This window comes from Coffea arabica, unplaced genomic scaffold, assembly GCF_036785885.1.
Source record: "Coffea arabica cultivar ET-39 unplaced genomic scaffold, Coffea Arabica ET-39 HiFi ptg000028l, whole genome shotgun sequence".
Classification (NCBI taxonomy): domain Eukaryota; kingdom Viridiplantae; phylum Streptophyta; class Magnoliopsida; order Gentianales; family Rubiaceae; genus Coffea; species Coffea arabica.
Window position 1 is genome coordinate 16068 of NW_027266176.1, and position 27722 is coordinate 43789.

Below are 27722 nucleotides of genomic sequence, written 5' to 3' on the forward strand. Positions count from 1 at the left end.
TATTGGTCGACAACCAGCTAGAAACCCATTCTTCATTGCACTTAAACTCCAGTATATCTATTATCTATTATCTATTATCTATTACTATATAAAAAGCATGATGAGTTGTTATTGCGAGTGTAAGCAAAAATCGATCTTAGTTTTTAATATTGCCCTCGACACTAATAAATAGACAAGATTACATTGCATTTTCTTAATAATTAATAAGATTTATGCTAACAGTTACAAATAAACATTTCTTGAATTGTGGTGATTTTGGTGAATTAAACCAAAAAAAGAACAACGAATTCATTGCATTTCATCAATATTAATATCAATTATGCCAACAATTACAAGAATGAAAAACATTCCCTTGAGTTATAGTGAATTAATCGAAAAAAAGAAGGACAAGTTTTATTTATGAATTATAAAATAATATGGTGAATCTTAGTGGTTAATAGTGTAATAAAAAATTATATTAGTTTTTGTGATGCCAAAATTACATTCCTCTCTAATAAATGGACAAATTGTGCTGCATTTTATCGTTAATAAATAATATCAAACATGCTAACAGTTACAAAAATGAAAGGTTCCTTACTTTTTAATTTACCAAAAGAAAGAAGAACAAAATTTTTTTTTCAAAATCCAAGTTTAGAGAGTACTTCAAACATGAAACAAAATAGAATAAATTGGTACTATGAGTCTCTTAAAAAGTATCACAAGTCTTTTTATTTTTTAGATGCAACTAAATTAAGCCTTAAGAGCACCATTTTAATATGCGTTTATCAGTTTTGAGTAAAAAAAAACTTTAATTCAAAATATAATAGGAAATAGAGTACCAAGGTAGGCAAAGAGTTTTATATTAGGAATTTATTTATTTAAATTGCAATAAAGATTAAATTTAATGAACTTTATCAATCATATTCTTGTAACAACTAACAATATTGAACTACAATTAATGAATATTATATCCATCAATGGCAATCATAATAATAATTACAACGGTGAAACATCCCTTTGAGTTATGTTGAACTAAGCCAAAAAAATATTTTTTTATAAATATCAATTTCAAGGTGAACTTTACAAGTGAATAAAAATATATTCATGTTCAATTTGACTATTACATAACAAATAATCTTAAAGTCTGACAAATTTTAATCATATAAACTTTATAATCATAAAGCATGTCATCAGTGAGAAATACAATAAATTTCATCATATCAAAATATTTTTCTTCAAAGTTAAGCTATTTAAATTTGAATTATGGAATTTCAATATGTTTATATACTATTATAATTACAATAGCATTATAGATCATTTTACAATCCACCGTTAGCAAAAAAATAATAATAATTAGAAAATCTTACTGAGACTAATAAACAATTCATAGAATGACTTAAAGGGAAGCAACAAATTATTCAAAAAATTTAAAATTTAAACTCAAATGGCATAAAAAAAAGCATTTAGATCATCTGAATTTAAACAAAAGACAAAAATAAAACAAAAAATGTCAATATTGTTACAAAATAAAAGTGCTCTTGGAACAAAGAATGATTCATTGCTTGTACAATTGTATTGGTTAGGGCAAACTAAGTTCAAAAAATATAAACTAATATAAATATTAAATATCACATTTTTTCCTCAATTATATTTATTCCTTCAAATAATTGATTTTCTAAAAGTTTTAAAGGAAAAAAATATAAAAGTATCATGTTCATGTGCAAAGCACGTGCTCCATTACTAGTTCTTTCAAATGTCCCAATCTCATTTTCATCCAGTCTAGCCACTTGCAGGACAATATGGCTACTAGGATTCAGGATCAACCAGGTAGCAGCATAATCTTTGATGACATGGTACTGTCTTATATCATCCCCTTGTAGTGCCTCTCTTGCCAATCTTTCAGCTCTATAAGCCTATCTCATGCTTATGTCCACCATAATCTCTCTCCTCACAGTTTTGACAAATCCTTCAATGGAAGAATTTGGTTCATCCCTGAACCTGTCTAAATATTTTTTGCTCAAATATCTTGCATTTGCATGATGGTTGCTGTATTCTCTTCCACACACATGCACTTCCTTTATTGATTTGATCTGAAAAGTGTTTTCATTTTGAATTGGACTTGCCCGTATCTTCCAGGAACAACCCTTTTTGCACATGGCAATAACTTTTACTCTTTCATTTTTTTTTGTACTTAAGGGTGTATCTTTCCCCGACATTCCATTCCACAAGTGCTTCTCTAAAGGCCCGTAAGTTCTTAAATTTATCCCCAACTTTCAACTCAAACTCTGATTTTCTGAACTCAACTGTAGCATTAAAATCTCGACAGCCATTACCTTTCCCATTTCTTTCATCATCTCCCCACATAATGTCAAGCAGTTCTTCATCATCAACAGCAAATTCATTCCACTCTTCATTAGTTTTAGAGCTCTCCCCTTCTTCAAATTTGTTCTTAGAAGAACCTGGTGGTTGCAGATCCTCCATTGTATATGTCTGCTTTGCTGTTGCTGGTTCTTCATTTGTGCCTTTTGCTTGCTGCTGATTTTCTATTTCATTAGTGTTTGCTTTGTTTGCAAAAATATCCTCATCTTCTGGTCCTTCTAATCCCTCTTTCAACCACTCAGGCTCTTCTAAACTATCAGATGTAGCATCACCGTAATCATCTTCACTTGCAGGTTGTTTTCCAACTTCATCTTTATTCTCTACAGCTTTTTCACCTTTTTCCTTTGCTGAATTAGCCTCTGTTTTGCTGTGCTTTTTGTTGCCAGCTAGCTTGGTAGGTCTTTAGGGGCATCTTTATCAGATGCCACATTTTGTGCTCCACTATCCTCTTGCATGTTCTTGCCTAACAGGTTGTTTCTTTCATCATTATGACAGCTCATCAAAAGTGGGGCATCGGTGGGGGCACTTTTAACATGACTTTTTTCTCCAACTGAAGCAACTTGACTAGGGATTTCATCACGCAATTCAGCATATATGTTGACAACATCTACTCCTTCATGTGCAGTTAACATTAACTCCATTTCTTTATCTCCTTTGATTTCAGCTGCTCCAACATACAACCCACAATTTGGTATTTCAAAAAATAGGTTCACATTCGAGGCATCACCATACCTACTATACAATTTACACAACATATCCCTGAACAATTTCCTTGTCTCACAATTTTTAAAAATGGCAACATTGTTACAAGTATAGACAGTTTCTGGTTCCCATATGAATATACCACCAAAATGCAATTTTATAGTAATTCTTTTTGAAATTCTCATTTTTTTCAAACCCTGCATTACAAATAGTGAAACACATGATAAGAAAAAAAACACAATCTGATTAAGAAAGGGACATTTAATATGTTACACACTTCAATGAAAACACATGAATACAAAAAAATACAATCTAATTAAGAAAAGGACATATAGCATACCGCATACTTCAATGGACCACATGATGACCAACAAGCCGACAAGCAAAAATTATTCAATGTCCAAATTGCCAAAACTTTATCAGCAGCCAAATCACTCTATATTATTGACAATCAAGCCACCCAAATTTGACCCAAATCTGACACTAATCAACATTTCTCAAACTAACAAAACCATATTCTACCCTTGTTTAATTTTGGTGATTTTAGAACTCCCGAATGCAATTTTTTTTACCCTAATCTTAATGCATAAGTTCAATTCTAGTCGATAAAATACTCTATGCTTAAATATGATAATACAGGTTGTCCCAAAGCAGCAAAATTTTGAATTAATCAACACTTAAGCATTATAATCAACGCTTAAACAGGTTCACTGATTTAGTAAAAATCCTGGTAGTTTCTGTTCAAAATGCTCAAGTGCATCTTGTATGCTAAACTGATGTAAAAAAACTTACCAGATGCAACAATAGCTTTTGTCAAACTCTTTCACTGCTACTTTTTCATCTTCAATGGTAGATCTACGGTTTGAATCATGTGGGTTAAATTTTCTCTCCTTCATTCGGCGGTCATGTTTTTCTCTCTCTTTCTCACGACAAAGACCAGAGCATCTGACTTCATCTGCTTCCTTTTTGGATTTATATTAAGGTAATTTGGACATTTTGCCCATGAACGATTCGTGCTTTCCGTCTATTTGACAGTTCAACCCAAACCACAGGGGGTTTATGTATAGCTTTTTGAATCATAGGGGGGTTATGTGGTTTTTGCGAAAATCACAGGGGGCTAAAATGTAATTTGCCCTTTTTATTAACAAAAATATTGGAAAATATCCAGCATGATTTAGAAAATCAGATCGGAGCAGATCGGAGCTGCGGCTCAGATATCTGATCTGCTTGCACCCTTGCGATTATTAGCCATCTCCAATCGAGATTGCATTGTTCAAGTCAAACAGTCTTCCATAGACTTTGTGTGATCTTTTCTTCTTTTTTTTTTTGTAAATTAGATTTATGTTGATGACATGATAATCGATTCAAATCCATCAACTTACCATAGGATTCAATTTATATGGATATAAGAAGCATTGTTCAATCGAGATTGCATTGTTCAAGTCAAACAGTCTTCCATAGACTTTGTGTGATCTTTTCTTCTTTTTTTTTTTTTTTTTTGTAAATTAGATTTATGTTGATGACATGATAATCGATTCAAATCCATCAACTTACCATAGGATTCAATTTATATGGATATAAGAAGCTATGTTATCAGGAAGCATCACCATGATACTTCAATCATGAGATGATTGTTTAGGTATCTACCAAACATGAACAGACCAAGCACTGTCCAAATGGACCACAAAACTAACAGCAGAAAACTGATTATAGAAGTTTTCCATGAGTGAAAAAACGAGGACATATGATAACAAATTTTCACGATTTCATATCATTTTGATACTTGAAATGCATATTCGCATAGAGGCTTACAAGAAACTATTATAAAAAGAAGCAACATCCCAGCCCAAATCCTGAAGGATCGTCTGCCTGTGGGAAATCAATCATCCAATGCTGCCAGGAGGGGGTTTGACGGGGAAGCCGCTTGAACGTGGTGAAAGGTAGGGAGGTCGGGAAATCTTTACCTCCGGATGAATATTAGAACCGCTGCCCCTGAATTCATCTGCATAAGACCAGATTACAAATGCATAAGCCGGTAAACCAAGATCTCAAATGTTTTTAAGGTACTTGTGGTCTACGAAGCTCACCTGGTGTCCCGGGAAGTGTTCTTGATGTTGCAGATGACATGGATGAAGTTGAAAGTAAGATGAGAAACAAAATTGTGGTAAGAGAGTTGGTGTCCACGTGTGCTGGAGAAATTGGTAAATTTTGAAAGCCACCACCTATTGGACAGGTTGGTGCAATTGCTCAATTATATATATAGGGAAGATTTGGGAAATATTTTACTGGCAGGAGTTTGAATTTTCGCTTCCTTTTATCAGGTTCGAGCATGTTGGCCTATAAATAGGTCGTGCTAGAACTTTATTTACCAAACTATATTGTTATTATCAATCAATATCCATGATTTCTAGCAAGTTTTCTTGTCAGGGCATAAGATATTTAAGATTCTTCCTAAATCTTGTTTGAGGGTTGATCATGTATCACTCTCGGACTCTTGTTAAAGAGATTCGTGAAATTCTTTCTGATTTATTTAAATACAATGCTCTGGAGCATTTTGGACCTCCCTTAGTACCGTGTGTTCTCTTGGCCCGATAGGTACTTCGAAAATTTCAAGACAAATAATAGGCTGCACTTTTTTTTTTTCCCAGCATTGAGACGAAAGCAAAATGACTTGAAATATTCAAGCCTCCTTTCACAACCACTTGTGTTTTCTTTTTCTGAACACGTTCTATAAATTTCAGAATTCAACTATTGAATAAAGACTTTGAATAATCAATCAGTGTGGTGTTTACATTACAAACTGAAAACAGATTTTGAAAATCTACGGTTAGTTTTTCTAGGGTCTGGGAGGCCATTGGTCTCGTGTTACCAATATTGTGTCCTGTTGTTATCGTGTTCTTGTTAAAAACCTTAACGCAACCACAGGCCATGAATTTAATATTTAGAGCATCATTAGTCCCTAATGAGCATTCAAAGGAGCCCAGGCGTAGTCTTGCTAAAGAGTTTTCAGAGATTTAATACATAACATAAAGTTTTCAAAGCAGAAAATAATTATGCGATACGAGTGAATAAGTTGGATATTTTAGAGTTATTATGAATTACCTTATACACCCACTGTGACGTTTGAATATTGCAAAAAAAAAAAAAAAAGCAATTTAAATTAATATGTCAAATAGCATAAATGAGCCATGTCATTGATTTTGGGTTAAGCAATTGTAAGTTTTTGAGTACCTATTGATTTTGAGTCGAGTTGTATTTAAATCGTGCCCTCATTCTAGAAATTGCCACCCATAAATGAGCACGTACTCCTGACAGTGCACACTTTGTAAATGTACACTTCCGCTTATATTAGATGTACAACAGCAGTTATTATACTTCTGAATCAAGAAAATATTTATCAAAAAGCTTGAAGCTAAGAGGTTTACTTAAACAATATAATCTTAAAGGACTGAGATATTAAACATCTGGGTTTTTAGGATGGTCAAATCATAATGCTTCCAATTTTTTTTTCTATAGAATTTTGAATTTTTTTTAATTATCAAATATCCCTTCATGTCTTTTTGAATTTAATATGTAAGAAGTGGCTCCACTAATTTAAGAATTTGGTTTGAAGTTGATTCATGGAAGTATAAAATAAAGATGAAGCATCATAAGTCCTACTCAAAGTAAAAAGTAATTATCAATATTTACCCTTCAACTTAGTAATCCTAACTAAAAGGACAAATTACATAAAAATAAAAAAGAAATAATATTCATCGGTCCTAGATTTAAAATGTCAACAATGGTAGCATTCCTGAAACCTATATTATAAAATTGCTAAACTACAAACAAAGTCCTATTGGCTCTTCAAAGTGGAAATTTTTATTTAAAATATTTATTTTTTTATAAAAAATAATACTTAAAACAGCATTAGTCTTATCAAAAATAAATACAAAAAAATAATATAATTTAATAGAAATATATATAACATTTGACCGTAAAACATATCTACTTAATTTGTATATACCTAATCTAAATTCTATCCTAATTAGGTTTGAATAAGAGTGTCAAACCCAACCACTGAGAATTACTTGGGTATTATTGATTATTTTGTATTTTTTATTGTTTTCTTCATATGTAAATATGTAACACTACTATGTCATTTTTATATTCTAAATCTTTTTTTTTTGTAGTTGCTGGGGGTATTATGAGATATTATTTTTCATGTGCATTTCCAGATGCTAATACTCGCAACCATTATGGTCAATTCTTGGTTTTATATAGTTTGCATATTATGGGAGGTAACATTAAATATATTCTACAAATGTTAAACCAAATTGTAGATTATGGATTTTTTTTTTCTTTTGCTTCAAATTTACCTTCCAATTTGGAGTATGAATGTAGAATCAACTGTAAACATTTTCAAAAGAAAAGTTGACACTATTCAATCTTAACTTATATTACAGATAACTAAACCTAATGCTTTTATTTTGAAAATGCAAAAGTAAGTATATTCTGAAAGTGTAAAACTAAATTGCAAGTTATGAGAATATTTTCTTTTGCTTCAAATTTTAACTTTTCAATTTGAAGGCTGAAATATAAAACAGTGCATAGCACAGGTCTGGATGTTGTTTTTCAAAAATCTTGAAGGTAAAAATCTTTTTTTACACAATAACTTATTAAAGAAAAGTTTGATAAGTACATAAAATCCCTTAATGGAAATAAAAAATTTTGCTCATATCGTTCTTTGGAATTATGCTTGCTGTAAAATCATGTTTTAGGAAATTGTTTAAAGAGACTTGTGATACTTACTCGATGAGTTTGAGTTATGAGTCAGATGAATATATATGACCAAAAGATAAACTCATGGCCATCAAGTACTTGTCGATTGATGGCTGGACAAGTAGACATTGATTGATATTGGAGTCTGAGTCGTTCGTTCCATTATTATTTGATTTATCTGAAGTTTGATTGTTTAAAGAATTTTAAATAGATTAAATCATAATATAGTTAATTAAAGGCATTGCTGACTAAATTTCAAATTACAAAAATTCAAGTATTAAAACTAAATTACAAAAAATCGAAGTCAATAAAATTTAAGAACCTTTCAGATCATATTTAGAATCAAAGAAACATATGAAAGATGTAGACTTTCTTTCTTTCACTTCATTAATTTTAAATTTTAAAAATTACGACAAACGACATAGACACAATATTGTAATGCACATACTCCCAAGCTAGTCATTTGTCCGGATTAGCAAAAGAGACAAATTTTAAAAAAGTTGAAAAATGTTTTTAGCCAACTTTCCCAACAATCTTTTCCACAAGCTCAGAATCCAAAAAAAATTTATCATGATCATCAAGTCAATGCGTGGTTAACTGACACTAATATTAGCCATTTCTTTCAAAAGCGATAAATTGGAATTAAAGAAGAATCCGTGTTCATCGTTTGCTTATTCAAATTAAAAATAACATATATTCACGGTTTATTCTCAAAGCAATGCCAAATTTGCAGTGAAAAACCATTTCACCCGAATTCTGATTAAATTTCGCTTCTCTTTTTCCTTGGGGCTTGGGGGTTGAGTCAGATCCTCTCCCGTATATTCTCTTGGTATTATGCCAATTTTAGTGCAAATAAAAGGTGGTCCATTTCTTCTTCAGTATTGAAACGAAAGCAAAATGACTTTACTTCAAGCCTACGATTTGTTTTCCTTTCTCACCTTTGTGTTTTCTTGTTCAAACCACGTTTTATCGATTTCAGAACTCCAGTTATTGAATAATGAAAATGGTTAGCAGCCATGCGGCGTTCACATCACAATCTGAACACAAGTTTTGATTGTCAACGGTCAATGTCTCTATGGTGTCAATATTGTATTTAGTTATCGTGTTCCTGAATCTTGTTAGAAACTTTGAACCCAATCATGGATCATTACCTGTTTATTCGCGAATTGACACAATAAATATATTTACTCAGATATTAACGGTTTTCCAAGATATAGTTTAATCTTGCCGCGTACAAATTAAATAATATAAGACAGGAATTTAATATTTAGAAAATCACTAGTGCCTAATGAGCATTCTAAGGGTCCAAGCATACTTCCGCAAAAGAGTTCTTGAACACTTCTACATAACATAAAGTTCCCGTTTGGATTGCGATTTTTCTCAGAAAAATTGTTACGTTTTCCATGAACACATTTCCCTGTCACCTTTTTACCTCAAATACATCAAATTGTTACAGTAATTTTTCTACAAAAAAATCCAGAAAAATGCAATCCAAACGTGGTTTTTAAAAGTTTTCAAAGCACAAAAAGAAGTATGTGATATGAGTGATATTGTGCTAGTTTGTTGTTGTATAAATACTATAAATAGGTTACTGATGAATAAAGAACTCAAGTTCATTTTCCAACCCTTAATACAAGTCTATTATAATTTTTTTTTTGTAACAATAACTAAGATATTGTTTCTTAGTTTATACTCTAAAAACCAACAATTATATAGAGGGAAGATTTAGAAAATGGAAAAAGAAAGAGTGGAAATTCATCAAAAGGGTCTAATTTGGATAAATTTGTGAAAGAATGGTGAGTAATTAAAAATGTACAAAAATATAATTTTAAGAGTAGACAAGATGGCTTAGAAGAGAACATAACAAGCACATAAGTAGGACCAAAATGAAAGTGAAAATATTGACAAAAAATTCATGATTTCTTTACCCCTCAATGCGGCTGAGAAGAGTTTGTTTCTAAATGTATAATCTGTACATCTATGGCTAGAAATTAAAGGTCTTCTTCGCCCTGGTTTCTAAGTTATACCGATTTCAGTCAACTTGAGCTATCATGAATTCCAATGAAGCAGTGAATGAGAAACCAGATAAGAATGGACTCAACGCATCAACCGAAAGGTGCCAATTTGGGCTGTACACAACAACTAGCAATTGACCAATCCATCTGGAAGGACAAATTACATGTTCTTGATTATACCTGACAATTGGGCAGGTTGAGCTTATTTTAGATGGGTTTATATTGGATTTTCACTTAAATAAGTTATATCTAATTGGTCCAACTTTAGATTTGTTAGATTTTGGATTGGATCATATTAGGTCACGTCAAATTCATGATCCAAATATAACTCAACATATTAATTAATACATTTTGATATATAAACTTTCTCACATGTATTTACTCACACGAAAAGATTTTTTGACATACATAAAAACATTTTCACTTACATAAATATATTTCACACACAGAAACGCACACTCACTTCTTAACCATCTTGGAAACACATCATAAATAGAATAATATTTCATATTGTTTGTATTGTGAATTTTAGATAATAAATTGTACATTTAAATAGATTAGTTAAAAAAAATTTTTTACCCCACTGAAGGAAAAAAAAATAGATTAGTTAAAAAATTTTGTTTACTTTATACTTTTTAAAACTTCTAATTGATTGAAACTTATTTTTGTCACAACTTATTTAACACTTTTACTATTCACATTTGCTTTATTGTAAGTTCTAAATTGTTTTTAAATTATTGAATGCTAGATTATATTATGCTTGAAAATGTAATTAAAAGACATATAATTTGTTGCATTATAATATTGATGAGGAATTATTAACAATGAAATAAAACAAGTTAGAAAAATGTAAAATAATGCAATTAGAACAAATTTAAAACTCTATTCTAGGTACACAAAAATATTAACAAACAGAATCAAGCAACAATCAGAGATTAACAATCACAAAAAAAGGGGGAGGAAAATAACATACTCTTAAAAGGCATAATAAACTATTATAGAAGTTGAGCAACTACAAATACTATTGTAAAAGAAAAATAAGCATGAGTTTTTATTTCAAGTTTCTTTTTTCTTTTAAATAAAATTAAAAAAATGATTGAAAGCATATATATGAAAATTTTGAATATAAATTGGTCAATAAATTGTTAACACATGTCCAAATACAAGTAGTTTGGCGTATGTGTATTGAATTTTGTATTTATTGTTTTGAACTATTTTTAAACAAGTTAGGTGTTGGGTGCCCCAATAAAAAACTCAACCCACCAAATGAATAATTTGGGTTGTTATTGCTCAACCCAACAAAATCCATAGCTCAACTGACCCAACCTATCCTTTAAAATTAATGGGGATGAGTTGTTAGGTTATGGGTTTTGTTGGAAGTTCTATTCTAGATGATTAGTGAACGAGTTGGATGAGTTGTTGGATTATGGATTTTTTTTGCCAGTTCTATACTTGATGATCAGTCATGCTTACTTCTTTACTACTTTACATTAAAAGGAATCGTACTTGTGCCCCTTTATAAATTCAAGAAAATGTACGTAACACTTAGTACTTGTGTTGTTACTTGTTAGTTACCGTTCTGAATTAGTCCGTGTTTGTTATGTTATGGGAGAAGATATTCCCTATTGGCGTTATATCCAAGAGTAAAAGGGCAATGGTGAAGGGGAAATTTTCCAAAATCTCTATACGGAATATTGTTCAATGATGTTTGGAACTGATTCAGATACTGGCAGTAATACTTTCTGTTCTACTTGGATTTCCTTGTATTTAATTGAGAGACATATTTAGTAAAACACTGAACGATTATAATATCAATTATTCCACATACGTTTATCAAAAAAACTTTTAAGTATGATTAAAAATTTGATACAAAATTATGAGTTGAAGGAAATAGCACATATAAATGTGTGTGTGAATAGTATGACCAAATTCATAATTTATCGGGTTAAAAAAATATTGGTAAATTATTACGAATTTGAAAGATTATACTACATTAATATCAATTTTACCTCATTTCCTTATGTATGAGACAAAAGAGTATTTTAATTTTCATCATCTTTTGAATTTTATGTGTATAAATTTATCTGAATTTTCTTATGTATAATAACTATGTGCTTTATAACTTGAAAAGAAATGACATCATCCTTGACAGAATTTAAAATTTTTTTCATAAATTGAACCGTTACTTGTGAAGTATAATATGAGGCAAGTTTATCACAAGCTTTATATATATATATATATATATATATATATAGCTAAATTCTGTGAATATTTCTTAAAAAAATTTGAAATTCACAAAATAAGGGATTTTTTTTATTATAGAAACAAACATGAAATATATGAATATAATGCAATTTTTTAAAAGAGATGGAGACTCTTATTTAGCTAAATAACCAGGCAAAGAAATACTATTGTCTTGAGATGAATTCTTCTCATATTTTGGCTTAATAGTGGACCAGATTTGATGATTAGATTTACATGGAGTTTGTATAATTTTTTTCTAGTCGGGAAAGTGTGGAATTTAAGCAATAGGGAGGGGGACAGGGAAATTAGAATGATTCATATGAAGTCAAGTTCTCCTTTTGTGGATTGAAAATTAGGCAAAATGCATATCTATTCAATGGTTCAATGTTCAATATTTTGAGCCAGTTTTGATGGCAATAATCAGCGTTAAATCTGCTTAACTGGGCTTAGTAAGTAAAATGCTCATCTGCTTTGCTCACTGTCCTATCACGGACAAAATAATAAACACGAGATATTGAATGAAAAGGAGGCAAAATTCAAGGCAAAATGAAATTACACCTTAATTTATTTGTTACCAAAAAAAGAAAAATAAAAAATATCTTTTCTGGGGCCATTTGTTAACTATTGCCTACCTTCTTGTTGGCCACATGTTGGCTTGGATTCTGGATTTACATGTAAACATGCCTCTGCAATCTTGAGGATGAATACCAGGATCTTTTCAATTTCTTGTGTGGGATGCGAAAGTCTCTGGTCTAACAAGTCTTTCAATTCTATATGTCCAGTTGTTGAAGACATCAGATGGGCAACGAATTCACCAGGGTGCTTCCCCTTGATTATTTCCAATGTCAGGACCCCAAAGCTATAAACATCACATTTTTCAGTGACTCTCATTGTGTAGGCAAATTCTGCATGGAAAATCATGTTATCAGCGAAACCTGTACACTTAATACCTATAACACTGTTAATTACCTGGTGCAATGTATCCCAATGTGCCAGCAGGAGTGGTCCAATTGGATGAGCCCCTCCTGAGAAGTTTAGCAGTGCCAAAGTCCGAAACATGAGCCTCATATTCTGAATCAAGCAACACATTGTTGCTTGAAATGTCTCGATGAACTATTGAAGGTGAACAATCATGATGCATATAAGATGGTGCTTGAGCGACACCTTTGATGATGTTCACCCTCTTTTCCCAATCTAGTTCCTTTTATTTGTTCGTCAATGCTGAAACTTTTGGCCAAGCTACCTGGCTTGAGATACTCGTATACCAAAAAAGAGTGTTTAGAATTTCAGCAGTAACCATGGAGCTTCACAATGTTTCTATGCTTGATGTTTGTCAATGCCCTTATCTAGTTCAAGAAACTGTTGAAGTACACCTTCTGGGGCAACAGGTGAAGTCTCTTTACAGCTACTAAGTTAGAAGGTGCTAGAATTGCTTTGTGGACACTTCCAAAACCTCCTTCACATACGCAGAATATTTCACTGAACTCTTCTGTTGCTTTTATAATTTCTCTGTACATTGCTTTGCCATCATATGTGGATATGGAAAACAAATCAGCATCCTTGACATTCTCTGTGGTCTTCCTTTTTCTTTGTCGACATATTTTAAGAGCTCCAAAGAATGCAGGAAGAAGTAAGAGTGATCCTAGAAGAGGGAGCACAATTACGAGTACAAGATTCAACCCCTTATTCTTTACATTCTTTCTAATTAATTGAGGGCTTTCCCAAGCTTGTAAACCAGGAATATTGCCACACAATCCTTTGTTTCCCCTCAATTCTTTTATGGCGAGAGTTTTAAAGGCTCCGCCATAAGGAATTGGACCCTCTAAGTTATTGAAAGATATGTTAATATGCAATGAATCAGGCAGTTCTGCCAAAGCATTTGGAAGGAAACCAGAGAGGTTGTTATGAGAAAGATCCAATATTTCTAGACTCTGAAAACTCCTGAACTCAGATGGTATTGTTCCCGTGATGTAATTATGACTCAGATCCAAGATAGAAAGGTGAGTTAACTTGGCCATCTGAGGTGGAATCATTTGACTTAGATTGTTGTTGCTCAAGTTCAGGTAAAACAATTGTTGGCAACGTCCTAAATTTTCAGAGATAGATCCACTCAAGAAGTTTCCTGACAGGTCTAGATAAAGCAGATTTTTTAGCAAACCTAATTCTTCAGGTATTTTGCCAGAAAGGTGGTTATATTGAAGAGTTAGATTTAGCAGAGAAGCCAGATTCATAACTTGCTCTGGAATTTTCCCAATCAAGTTATTGGAAGAAAGATCAAGCCTTTGAAGTTGAGACGCGTTTCCCAGCTGCGAAGGGATTCTACCTGTGATGTGATTGTCTGCAAGCAAAAGTGCTGCCAAGTTTGGGCATCTACCCCAGTTGCCAGAAAGTCCACCATAGAAATCATTGTTCCTAAGATCCATGAAATTCAAGTTTGGATGATACCAAACATCTCTGACAGGTTCCCGGTTAGTTGGTTTCCTTCAAATCGAACTCTGATTAAACTGGAGCAGTTTTTCAAGTTTACAGGGATTGGACCAGTCAGCCTGTTGTTGCTTACTGTGAAGTTTTGAAGTGTTCCGTTTTGGCAAAGATGTTCTGGCAGATGACCAGACAATTGATTTGTATCCAGTTCCATCACAGCCAACTTTGTCAATTGCCCGAGCTCCACTGGAATGGAACCAGAAAGCTGGTTTTCACGGAGAAACAGAAATTTCAGGTTGCTCAGATCACCAAATGATTTAGGAATAGAACCATTCAGTTCATTCCTGTCTAGTTCCAAATCTGTAAGTAGCTCTAGGTCGCCCAACTCTTCAGGAATTGAGCCTGAGAGTTGGTCATCATAGAGATGGAGGACAGTCAAATTCGTCAGATTACCCAGTGATGTTGGAATTGTGCCAATGAGATTATTTCCAAACAAGCTCAAACTCTGGAGTGATTTCAAGTGCCCTAACTCTACTGGAATGGGACCGGACAGATCGTTTTGGAAAAGGAACAAGGTCTCTTGCTTATTGAGGTTACCTAGAACATGTGGAATTGAACCTGTCAAATGATTAGAGCTCAGAAAAGCAGTGACTAGATTGGATAAGTTTCCTATTTCTGGAGGAATGGGGCCTGAAAATTGATTCTCATACAAAGACAAGTATGTCAAGTTTCTCAGATTTGCCAAGGAAGATGGAATAGTGCCGCTGATGTTATTGGTATTCAAGTCAAGCTCAGTAAGACGGACTAAATGGTTTAATTCCTCGGAATTGGACCGGACAGGTGATTTTCGTTTAGATGAAGAACTTGAACATTTTTCAACAAGCCAATTTCTGGTGGGATTTCTTCTGACAACATATTGGCCGAGAAATTGAGATAAATGAGCTTGGAAAGATTACCAACCTGGGGTGGTGTGCTGCCAAAAAGTTCATTCTTGGACAGATCAACGTATTCTTGTATTTAAAGGATGAAAATGGGAAGTCATAGAGTCTAGAGCTGACTTTGGAATTTGTGAGGTTCAATCCGTTAACGCTTCCACCAATGTTGCATGAGACACCCGCCCAAGTGCAAGGGCTGGAAGAATTCTTGGCTTTGGTAGGTTTAATATTCCATGAAATCAAGAGGGAACTATTCTGGAGCTCACGCTTAGCTGAAGCTGGATCAAATTTGTTCACTTTGTTTATCTAATGAGCTGCATGATGAGATATTTGGTGGTTCATCCCTTTAACTACAAGACTCCAGAGGTCGTCCTTTTCTCTCTTTCTTCTCCCCATTCTTCTGTCATATAGATAAGTACACATTGAAAATTGATTCTTCGTCGTTAATTGGACCCTAGTTTAGTCTTGGCCTGTCAGGTAGTTTCCCGGTTATGATGAAGGCAATTCTGTCAGGTAGTTTAATTCAAACCCACAGTTCTCTTTTTCTAAACACGTCCATCAAATTTCAGAAGTCAATTATTTAGTAAGGGCTTTGAAAAGTAAATCAATGTGGCATTTAGATTTTACATTACAAACCTAACACAATTGTAATAAGAAGAAATCTTGGTGTCTTGTGACTTTTACTTTTTTATATTTTATTATTGTTATTGATGTCATTGTTTGGTAATTTGGTTAAATCTACTTTGATTAGCACTTGGGGAAAGAGTAATTTATCCTAAATTAATTCTAATATCGCGTGCCTGCTTCACAAAATGGTATCTAAGCAATCATGTTGGGTTGCTCATTTATACTGATTAAAATGGATGACTCAAATAGTTGTTGTATGATAAAATTAAATGTAATTAATTATTCGGCTTGAAAAACTAGAATGAAAGACCACTTGTATTATATAGATTTAGTTGAATGTGTTCTAAAGGATAAGAATAAACCAAGTGATATAAGCGATGAAGAGCGAGTTAATATGTAGAAAAAAACTGTTGGTGAGAGCATTTTATAAAAGGAGAAGTTTTTATTGACAAAAATATTGGAAAATATCCAGCATGATTTAGAAAATCGGAGTGGCTATTCTAGAGGAAACAAACGAGATGTATGTGTGTGTGTGTGGTTACCTCGAAGTCATCCCGACTTGAATTTTTTATTATTTTTGCTAATTTTTTAATCATATTTTTTACAATTTTTAAAATATTAAATATTTCAAAAATTTACGTATCGTTAAGATTGCGACTGATATGCTGAGACCGATGTGGAACGGTTCGAGATCGCGACCGTGACTTGGAGTGGGGGCAGCGGCTGCGGGTGGTTGGTGTGCGCGGAAGAGTAGAGCGCGCGGGACGGCGGCGTGCGGTCCGGAGACCAGCGAGGCCGCGGCGTCTGCGAGCTAATGGCAGAGCTGTTGGCATGCGACGGTGGATAGAGGAGCTGTTGCGCGATGGGTGAGGCGCGCGGCCGTGGAGCAGATCCGACGGCGGAGAGAGCTCTACCCTGACGGCAGAACAGTGCGAGGAGAGAGAGGCAGTGGGCGGCGCGGATGGGAGAAAGGGGTGGCGCGGCTGAGCGAGGGAGGAGAGAAAAGTGGAGCTAGAGCCGAGGTGGAGAAGAGCTGGCAGCGTGGGCGGTGCGTGCGACGGCAGGCTGCGGCAGTCGCGGCGAGCTTGGGCTTGGGCTTCGTGAGCTAATGGTGGTGCCGCGCCGCGATGGGGCTGCTGGTAGGAGCCGCGGAGTGGTGGAGGTGGTCGCGAGATGGTGCGAAGATGAAAGAAAGGAGGTAGAGCTAGTGGCGGTAGCTGTGGGCGGCGGCAGACCAGAGATTCGGTCGAACAAGAGAGGGAACAAGGGAGAAGAAAGAAAGAAGAAGAAAGGAAGAAAGAAAGAAAGAATAAGAGAAAGAAAAAAAAAAGAAGAAAAAGAAAAAGAAAGAGAAATTTTTTTTTTTTTTTTTATACTTTGAAAATCTAAGCTACCGTGAAACAAAAATTTAAAAATTTTTTTTTAATTTTTTTTATTTTTTATTTTTTGAAATTTCTTTTCATTAGCAAATTTTACTTTCGAGATTCAAAAGCAGAGATAACCAACAATCAACAATCGTTTTTGAATTTTTTTTAAATACTTATCTCTCCCGTGAACGTGACGTGGGCACGCCATGAAGGCACGGAATCTGGAACTCTCCAGGTGACTTGACGCGGGCACGTCATGAGGGTAAGAGAGCTCCCAGAAGTTTCTGATCGTGAGCTTCCTGCACGTCACCACGCGGGCGCGTCATGACTGAAGGTCACCTACAAATCAGCAAAAACGAAAATTAACACCCAAAATCAGTCAAATTCAAGGAAGACAGATTTAAACTAACAAATAAAATCAAACAAACAACTAAAAGAAATTGGGTTGCCTCCCAATGAGCGCCTTTCTTTAATGTCTTTGGCTAGACATTATCATGTTTTGCTCATGGAGGATAAAATCTTGTGGCTCGCTTCAATGCTTCATCTTCAACGTGATCCTGGTAACCCTCATAGATGGAGTAATTCTTGGGCACAAGAGTTACGGGCTTCCATGGACTAGTAAATGGCGCTAAACAAGTCAACAATGATCTGCATTCTCCACTCACTCCTCCATCACACGCATTCATTGGTTCAAGATATTTTGCCATCTCCACTCTTAACTTATTCCTGTCATGAAATTTTAAATTTTCTGGTATAATAAAATCAATTTCAGTAACAGGAGTTGAAGAATAGGAGCCAGGAAAATATTGATTAAGGAGTGGAGAAGATGTCACCGCATTTGGAGATTGTTCACTGGATTCATTCACTTGAACGAGTTGATCTTGGAGTCTCATTTCTTGCACTTCAGCTTCCTTTTCAACTGCATCTTTAAATCCGTTTTCTTGAAACTCTTGCAGTTCCATGTCATTTGGCCGGACAATTGCACTCTCATCTTCCTTAAGATTGATATTGTTTTGTGAGGGCAATTCTTCAAGGTGAGCCTCTAATCGCTCTATCCTGGCTGTCAATTGACGCATTTGATCCGCCAGGTCGCGACAGCTCGCTTGTGTCTTCTGATGAAATCGATTTAGGCTCGCTTGTGTCTCCTGATGAAATCGATTTGAATTAGCAATTAGTAAACCTATCATTTTTTCAAGAGACATACCTGACACGGAGGATGATTGCTGAGACTCTTGCTGTTGAAAATCCATTGGCCCCGTCGCATAATTAAAATTGGAATTATCCCACCATCCTTGATCATACCCGTTTGAATAAGGGTCATACTGCGTTTGATATTGGGGTGGAAAATCTCCAAAAGTATCAAGTGGAGAACTTAAATTATCTTGAAATACGGGGCATGTGTCAGTTGAATAACCTGAGTCAAAATAAGTTCCACAATTTGCAACAGCCCATTGAGCATTAGGAAAAACATGAGTCTCATAACCCCATTCAGGAACAAAGTCCAGTCTATCATCAAAATATGGAATGTTAGCAGCCATAAAAAATAAAAAAAAATAAGAGAAAAATAAATTAAAAAATGAAAACAAGATAAACTCAAAAAGAAACAATTTAATCTGGCACCAGTCCCCGGCAGCGGCGCCAAAAATTGACAGGTGCCGAACCTGTGCAATAATAATAAATAAAACCTAACTACCACTTAAAACAGTCAATAATCAAATCGAGTACTGGAGCAGGGACTCTAGGTGTGCAATGGGTTACTTGATTCACCCTGTTCCCGAAGAGTTTGCTTAATCCGATATACCTGAATAAATTATTTAACTGAATTCCCTAACTAGTAGACAATGGTAAGCAGGGTCGTCTCCTCAGGGACTAGCAAGATATTTTGTTTCTTTTCAAATCAAGATTAATGGGGGGTTTTGGTGTCAAATGCCAACTAAACAAACTAAATGCAAAAAATAATTAATTAAAAGGAATAACTAAGAGAAACTCTAGCCAAGGGTACACTTCAGAAATGGTTCATGCAACTGATCATCGATTCACAGATAATTCCAACAAATATTAATAGATTGGTTATAGTTGTCTCGCACGCGCTAAACAACCAGCCCTTCCTTAATTTATCGATAGCTAAGGTACGACTGTTAGCTATTTCTCTAACCCAAAAACAACCCTAGGTACGACCGTAGGATTTAATTTCTAGATTGCATTAATAATTAGAAAGGCCCAATCCTAACTAACAAACACGCTACGAGGGTTTGTTTAAATTAGATCGTATGCTCCCCTAACATAAACCCAATTATGCCAGTTGCTACTAAGATAGAGATAACGAACAATTACGGATTCAATTATCCCTATTTAGCAAAATAGCCTATGTGAATAATTAAATATTGCGCATCTATTCAATCACTCACACGAGTTATAGCAATTAAAAGCAGGAAACATATAAATACCAATAAATTAAGGAAGCAATTAAAATAAATTAGATCTCACAGCAATTGTTGAACCAAATCTTCAGTTGTCCCCTTGACTTGAGGGAGGAGATTAATTCATACTTGGTACGAAAAACCCACGCAAAAGTGTAAAGAAAGCAGTGACCATTGTCCTAATTGTTCCAGGCATATGCGACAAGAGAGCCACAAAGGACGAAAGACTAAAGTCAAAAAGAAAACTTGCTACAAAGAATGATTTCTTTGCTTTCTTATGGCCTCTGACATACATACGAGAATTGAGGTTAAGCCAAAAGCCAACCAAAGAAAAGTCAAAAACTAAAGCTTCCAAGTAGTTCCCTTGTGCGGCGGCTCTCTCCCGAGAGGGAGAAGAAGGAGCTCTCTTTTCCCTGCGCAATTTTCCTATATAAAGTAGTGTTCCTTGCGACGGCTCCTGTGCGGAAAAATGAAGACTTCGGCCCAATTTGCCCAACAAGGGCTCACATTTTGTTGTTTCAAAAATGCCCCCAGGACAAGCTCTATCATCTGAACTCTTTTCCTGCCAAATTAGCACCTGTTATTATATTTTCGTTCTACTCCCTGAAATAAATGCAAAATACTAAAAGTGAGTAGAATCCAGCAATTAATTCACATCGGGTCAGGTAATAGGGAAAATTAATAATAAAATAAATGATAAAATCGCAACCTATCATACCCATTCTCTCCTATATACGGAATAATCATCGAGTGTTCAAAATTTAGCTAACAGCATAAAAATTAACTTTTCGAAGATCAGAATTTAGAACCAAGTTTCAAAAATTAGTTGAGAATAAGCCCATCCTATTCTATATACGGATTAATCAGTTGATTTCTTGCCTTATGATTATTTTAAAATTTGAAGCTGTCAATTACTTATTTCTTTTTGTCATACTTTTCCGTTGTCTATTTTTTCTATCTAAATTCGATTTGATATAAACATTTGATAATGTTTAGAATTAAATGTCTTTTTTGTTTTCAATTTTCAAGTAAAAGGAATGAACATGAGTGAAAAACTAACAATTTTTTTTAAACCCCTGTATATATCTATTTTAATTTCATATGAACTACGTTCAAGAGAAATCAAATAAAGATATATTACATACTATTCGTATTGTTCAGGTGAGATCAAATAGATATATACATTAGTTTAAAAAAAATGTATTCGAACACATAAATAATGAGGAATGAAAAATTTTATTTTGTAAAATATGAGGGATGAAAAATTTCATTTTGTGAAATGTGAGAGATGAAACAATTCATTTTGTAAAATATGAGGGACAAAAAAATTCATTTTGTGAAATGTGAGAGACTATGGATTGGATGATGTAAATTTTGATGTGACAATTTTGTCCTTAAAAAATGATCACGTGCAAAGCACGTGGTGAATTCCGACAAAAAACCAGTCTAAAACCCAGATAGGGATCAAATTTGATCAATGTGAATTTGTAAGGGATGTAAAAGTACATTTTTAAAAATAAGGGATGAAAAAAGTTATTTTGTAAAATGTGAGGGATGTTTTGAACGATTTTTCCTTTTTTTTTTAATAATTACATTTAGGGTTTGTCAACTATAGCACTTGTGAGACATATTTCATGTGTCCTATTTTTTAAAATACAAGATTAATTAGGGAAAGGAAATAAATACAAAGAATAGTATGTAAGATTAAATAGAGAAAGTACATAAATATAACTGAGAATAATATAGTAGATTAGGTGAGTGCTAATGAATGTTTATGAAACACTCGTTAGAAAAATCCTTAGATTTATATAGATGACATGATAAGCAATTCGAATCCATCAACTTAGCAAAGGCATCAATTTATATGGATATAACCGATTAAGTCATGCATGAGTCATGGGATGGTTGTTTTGATATTTGCCAACCATGAACAAACCAAGCACTGTTCAAATGAACCACAAAACAAACAACAGGAAACTGAATATACAGCTTTCCATATGCAAAACGAGGACACATAAAAACAGATTATTTTGATACTGGAGATGCCCATTCGTATATAGCCTTACAAACAAATATAAAAAGAAGCAACATCCCAGCCCAAATGGTGAAGTATCGTCCGACTGGGAGAAATTGTTGTTTTGTCAGAGCCGCAAGCTTTGACTTGTGGCATAATTTTTCATTTCCTTCTCATCCCACATCGGAGCCTGCTGAAGAGAAGCCGGCTACTCGAGGCCTATAAATAGAAGGGTCCTTTGAAGGATTTAATTTGCACCACTCAAGAGAGTTATATGGGCTATTAGCTTCTTGAGTCATCTAGCCCATTCAGTTAAATATTTTAGGCTCTCTTGTTTTGAGTTTAGGAATATTTCCTAAACTCTTTTGTAAGTGCCTATTGGCCTAGGAACCACTTTCCTACGGCTTTTGTATTTCTTCTTCATAGTAGAAATATTGCTCCTCTCTCGCCCGTGGACGTAGGTCAATTTGACCGAACCACGTAAATCTTTTGTGTCTCTTATTTGCTTTGTTATCCGTCTTTATATGGTCGGTTTTACCGCCTAATTATTATATGGCTGGTATCTACCGCCTATCTATTAAATGGTCGGTTATACCGCCTAATTTGTGCTAACTTGAGTTTGTCTATTTCCTGGCCCGGTCCTAACAAACTGGTATCAGAGCTGGTTGTTATATTTTGCAAGACAGGTTCATCTGGTGGGGCCCGTTCATCTGGTGGGGTCCGTTCATCCTGTGGGGCCCACTCATCCTGTGGGGTCCGTTTATCCGTGGGGCCCGCTCACCTTGTGGGGTCCGTTCATCCCCGTGGGGCCCGCTTATCTCGTGGGGTCCGCTCACCCTGTGGGGCCCGCTCACGAGACTTGCATATTTGTTTGGCCAATTTTTTTGAGACAAATTTCAAGTTACAGATTTTGTGGCAATAATGACGATAACAAAGACGGTTGTCGAGAAATTCGACAGGAATGTCAACTTCGGCATGTGGCAGCTCAAGATGGAGGCCATTCTTGTTCAAGACGGAGTTGATTTGGCAATTCAAGGAATTGAGAAAAAGCCAGAAGATGTGACAGATGCAAATTTTGCTGAGATGGATAAGAAGGCAAGATCCAGCATAATCCTAAATCTCTCCGATGAGGTATTGCGTGAGGTAGCAACGGAGACTTCGGCCAAGGCTATGTGGGATAAATTGAAAGCCTTGTATATGAAGAAGACAGTCGAGAATCGGCTATATTTGAAGCAGAGTTTGTATATGCTTCGGATGTCTGAAGGTACATCTATATTCTCCCATCTTGATAAATTTGATTCCATTATTATGGATTTGGAGAATATAGATTCGAAAATTGATGTTGAAGATCAAGCCCTATTACTTTTGTGTTCCCTTCCCCAATCCTTTAAGCATTTCCGTGATATTATGATATATGGAAAGGAAACAATTTCGTATCGGGAAATTAAATCTGCATTAAAATCTAAAGAGCAGATAGATAGGGATATTACTGGGGAAACTAGTGGGAGTCAAGCTGATGGCTTGTTTGTTCGGGGTAGATCTGAAAAGAGAAACACAGAAAATAGAAGTAGATCCAAGTCCAGACATAAAAATGTGATGTGCAATTATTGTAAAAAGAAGGGCCATGTTATCTCTGATTGCTTTAAATTGAAAAATAAAGAAAAGCAAAAGGGGAAATTTGTTGAGAGAAATACTGAATCCGCTGAAGCTAGTATAGCAGCTGATGAGAATGATGGAACCATTTTCTGTGCAACGGAAAATAATTTTAGGTCTAACAATGAGTGGATTTTAGATTCGGGTTGTTCGTATCATATGTGTCCCAACAGGGACTGGTTTTCAACATATGAATCAACTGAAGGTGGAGTTGTCTTAATAGGCAACAACGCTGTTTGTAAAGTTGTTGGCAAAGGCACAATCCAGATTAAAATGTACGATGGTATTGTGAGGACGCTCACAAATGTTAGACATGTTCCAGATTTGAAGAAAAATCTCATCTCTTTGGGCACTCTTGAGTCTATCGGGTGCAGGTATTCAGGTGGAGACGGAGTTCTTAAAATCACTCGAGGAGCTCTTGTTGTTATGAAGGCACACAGATCTGGTACTTTGTATATTTTGCAGGGATCTACTGTGACAGGTGCTGCTGCTGTTTCAACATCATCTTTGTCAGATACAGACATCACCAAATTATGGCATATGCGTTTGGGGCACATGAGCGAAAAAGGCTTGGGCATACTGAGCAAAAGAGGACTTCTGTGTGGACAAAGTACCGGTCCATTAGAATTCTGTGAACATTGTATTTTTGGGAAGCAGAAAAGAGTCAGCTTCAGTTCACCAGCAATTCACAAGACAAAAGGTACTCTTGATTACATTCATTCAGATCTATGGGGTCCTTCTCGTGCTCCTTCTAAAGGTGGTGCCAGGTACATGTTGACTTTCATTGATGATTATTCAAGGAAAGTTTGGGTCTATTTTCTTAAGCACAAAAATGATGTTTTCCTAACTTTCAAGCAATGGAAAGTTTTGATTGAGAAACAAACAGGAAAACATGTTAAGCGGTTGAGAACAGATAATGGCATGGAATTTTGTGGAGGTGAATTTAATGAATTTTGCAAAAATGAAGGAATTGTTCGGCATCACACCGTCAGGATGACGCCTCAACAAAATGGTGTGGCCGAACGTATGAACAGAACGCTTTTGGAGAGAGCAAGATGTATGATCTCAAATGCAGGGTTGACAAACGACTTTTGGGCAGAAGCGATCAATATGGCCTGTTATATTGTCAACCGTTCTCCTTCTGCATCTCTTGATTTCAAAACTCCTGAGGAAGTTTGGTCAGGTACTCCTGCTGATTACTCCAATTTAAAAGTTTTTGGGTGTCCAGCATACATGCACGTGAATGATGGAAAATTGGAGCCTAGGGCTAAAAAGTGCATTTTTCTTGGGTATGCTTCTGGGGTGAAAGGATACAGATTATGGTGTCCTGATCCCAAATCCCCAAAATTTGTAATCAGTAGAGATGTTACTTTTGATGAATTATCTCTGTTATCTTCCAAGAAGGAGTCTTCTAGTCCTTGTACTACTGATAGTACACAGAAGCAGGTGGAGCTTGATATTGGCAGTTCTGGTCCTTCTCAATCCAAATCTTCTATTCAAATGCCAGTAGATACACCTGAATCTACTGTTGAAGATAGTTCTGAAGAAGAAGAGTATTCCATAGCCAGAGATAGAGCAAGGAGAGACATTCGACCACCACAAAGATATGCAAATTTAGTTGCATATGCTTTGTCTGTTGCAGAAGAAACTGATGCAGTTGGTGAGCCTTCCACCTATTCAGAAGCAGTTTCTTGTGATGATTCTGCAAAGTGGTTGATTGCAATGAATGAAGAAATTGAATCTCTTCATCGTAATGAAACTTGGGTTCTTGTAAAGCCGCCGTCAGTTAAGAAAATTGTTGGATGCAAATGGGTTTTCAAGAAGAAGGAAGGTATTCCAGGGGTTGAAGATGCAAGGTATAAAGCACGATTAGTTGCAAAGGGCTATAGTCAGGTACAAGGTGTTGATTTTAATGATATATTCTCACCTGTTGTTAAACATAGCTCTATTCGTGTTTTGCTTGCTTTAGTTGCCATGTATAATTTGGAGTTAGAACAGCTCGACGTTAAGACAGCTTTCTTACATGGCGAACTTAAAGAACAAATTTATATGAGACAACCCCAGGGTTTTGAAATTGAAGGTAAGGAAGACCATGTTTGCTTATTGAAGAAATCCTTATATGGATTGAAGCAGTCTCCAAGACAATGGTATAAGAGGTTTGATTCCTTTATGATTGGTCATGGTTATTTGAGGAGCATGTATGACAGTTGTGTTTAGTTCCGGAAGTTAAATGATGGTTCTTTCATTTATTTGCTGCTTTATGTTGATGACATGCTCATTGCTGCCAAGAATTTGTCAGAAATTCACACCTTGAAACTGCAGTTAAATAGTGAATTTGAAATGAAAGATTTGGGAGCAGCTAAGAAAATTCTTGGCATGGATATCAAGCGAGATCGAGGAGTAGGGAAGTTATTTTTGACCCAGAAAAATTACCTTGAAAAAGTTTTGGAGCGTTTTGGCATGAAAGATGCTAAACCAGTATCTACTCCTCTTGCTAGCCATTTTCGGCTATCTGCTGCTCAATCACCAAAATCAGATGAAGAGGAAGATTATATGGCACGGGTTCCTTATTCCAGTGCAGTCGGCAGTATTATGTATGCAATGGTTTGTACTCGTCCAGATATTGCACAAGCAGTCAGTGTTGTTAGCAGATATATGTCTTGCCCTGGTAAAACACATTGGCAGGCTGTGAAGTGGATTCTCAGATACTTGCGAGGTACTTCAAATGTATGTTTGGAGTTTGGAAGAAATAATAACACTTTGGTTGGTTTTGTAGACTCAGACTACGCTGGGGATCTTGACAGGAGAAGATCACTTTCAGGCTATGTATTTTGCATTGGCAGTTGTGCTGTTAGTTGGAAAGCTACTCTACAACCTGTCGTAGCTTTGTCTACTACTGAAGCAGAATATATGGCTGTGACCGAGGCAATCAAAGAAGCCTTGTGGTTGAAGAGTTTATTTAGCGAGTTAAGTCTATATCAAGGTGTTACTGATATTCACTGTGATAGTCAAAGTGCCATACACTTGACTAAAGATCAGATGTATCATGAGAGGACGAAGCATATTGATGTGAAGTATCACTTCATTCGGGATATCATTGCTGAGGGAAAAGTCCTTATTCAGAAAATCAATACTAAGGACAATCCAGCCGATATGTTTACGAAGCCTCTTCCAAATTACAAGTTCAAGCAGTGCTTGGACTTGATTGGTGTTCGTTTGTGATTTAAGCCCATTGGGGCTTATGTGAAGAAGGTGGAGAAATTTTTACTATTGTCGATGATAGAATTCAAAATTATGCCAAGGTGGAGATTTGTTGTTTTGTCAGAGCCGCAAGCTTTGACTTGTGGCATAATTTTTCATTTCCTTCTCATCCCACATCGGAGCCTGCTGAAGAGAAGCCGGCTACTCGAGGCCTATAAATAGAAGGGTCCTTTGAAGGATTTAATTTGCACCACTCAAGAGAGTTATATGGGCTATTAGCTTCTTGAGTCATCTAGCCCATTCAGTTAAATATTTTAGGCTCTCTTGTTTTGAGTTTAGGAATATTTCCTAAACTCTTTTGTAAGTGCCTATTGGCCTAGGAACCACTTTCCTACGGCTTTTGTATTTCTTCTTCATAGTAGAAATATTGCTCCTCTCTCGCCCGTGGACGTAGGTCAATTTGACCGAACCACGTAAATCTTTTGTGTCTCTTATTTGCTTTGTTATCCGTCTTTATATGGTCGGTTTTACCGCCTAATTATTATATGGCTGGTATCTACCGCCTATCTATTAAATGGTCGGTTATACCGCCTAATTTGTGCTAACTTGAGTTTGTCTATTTCCTGGCCCGGTCCTAACAGAAATCAATCATCGGCCGACTGCTGGTACGCGTCCTCCTCCCCCAAAATGTGGTGAATGACAGGGAGCTGGGCCTATCCGTACGGCTCGAACGCCACCCGCAACCCCGTCGAAGAATGTGGTGAATGATAGGCACCTGGGCCTATCTTTACCTCTGGAAGATTGGCAACTTTACCCCGGAATCCATCTGCACGAGACCAGAGTACAACATACATAAAACGATAAACCAAGATATCAGAGCTTATTTAAGGTATTGGACTACGAAACTTACTTCTTGTCGCAGAAACTGTTCTTGATGCTACAGATAAGGTGGATGAAGTTGAAAGTAAGACGAGAAAGAAAAGTGTGGTTAGAGCTTTGGC

At 35.3% G+C, this 27722-nt stretch overlaps 1 protein-coding gene and 1 long non-coding RNA gene across 2 annotated transcripts; both read right to left on the reverse strand.

Moving 5' to 3' along the window:
• Positions 1–4746: 4746 nt before the first annotated feature.
• On the reverse strand, positions 4747–5277 carry LOC140032734 (uncharacterized). Its single transcript, XR_011836649.1, has 2 exons — positions 5148–5277; positions 4747–5062 (listed from the first exon to the last, which is right to left on the reverse strand). It is a non-coding gene; the product is annotated as an uncharacterized lncRNA (long non-coding RNA).
• Positions 5278–12701: 7424 nt separating this feature from the next.
• On the reverse strand, positions 12702–13221 carry LOC140032736 (MDIS1-interacting receptor like kinase 2-like). The gene is made up of 2 exons (XM_072073489.1): positions 13050–13221; positions 12702–12985 (listed from the first exon to the last, which is right to left on the reverse strand). The coding sequence occupies exons 1-2, from the start codon at positions 13219–13221 to the stop codon at positions 12702–12704; spliced, it is 456 nt and encodes a 151-aa protein (XP_071929590.1).
• Between the last annotated feature and the right edge of the window lie 14501 nt (positions 13222–27722).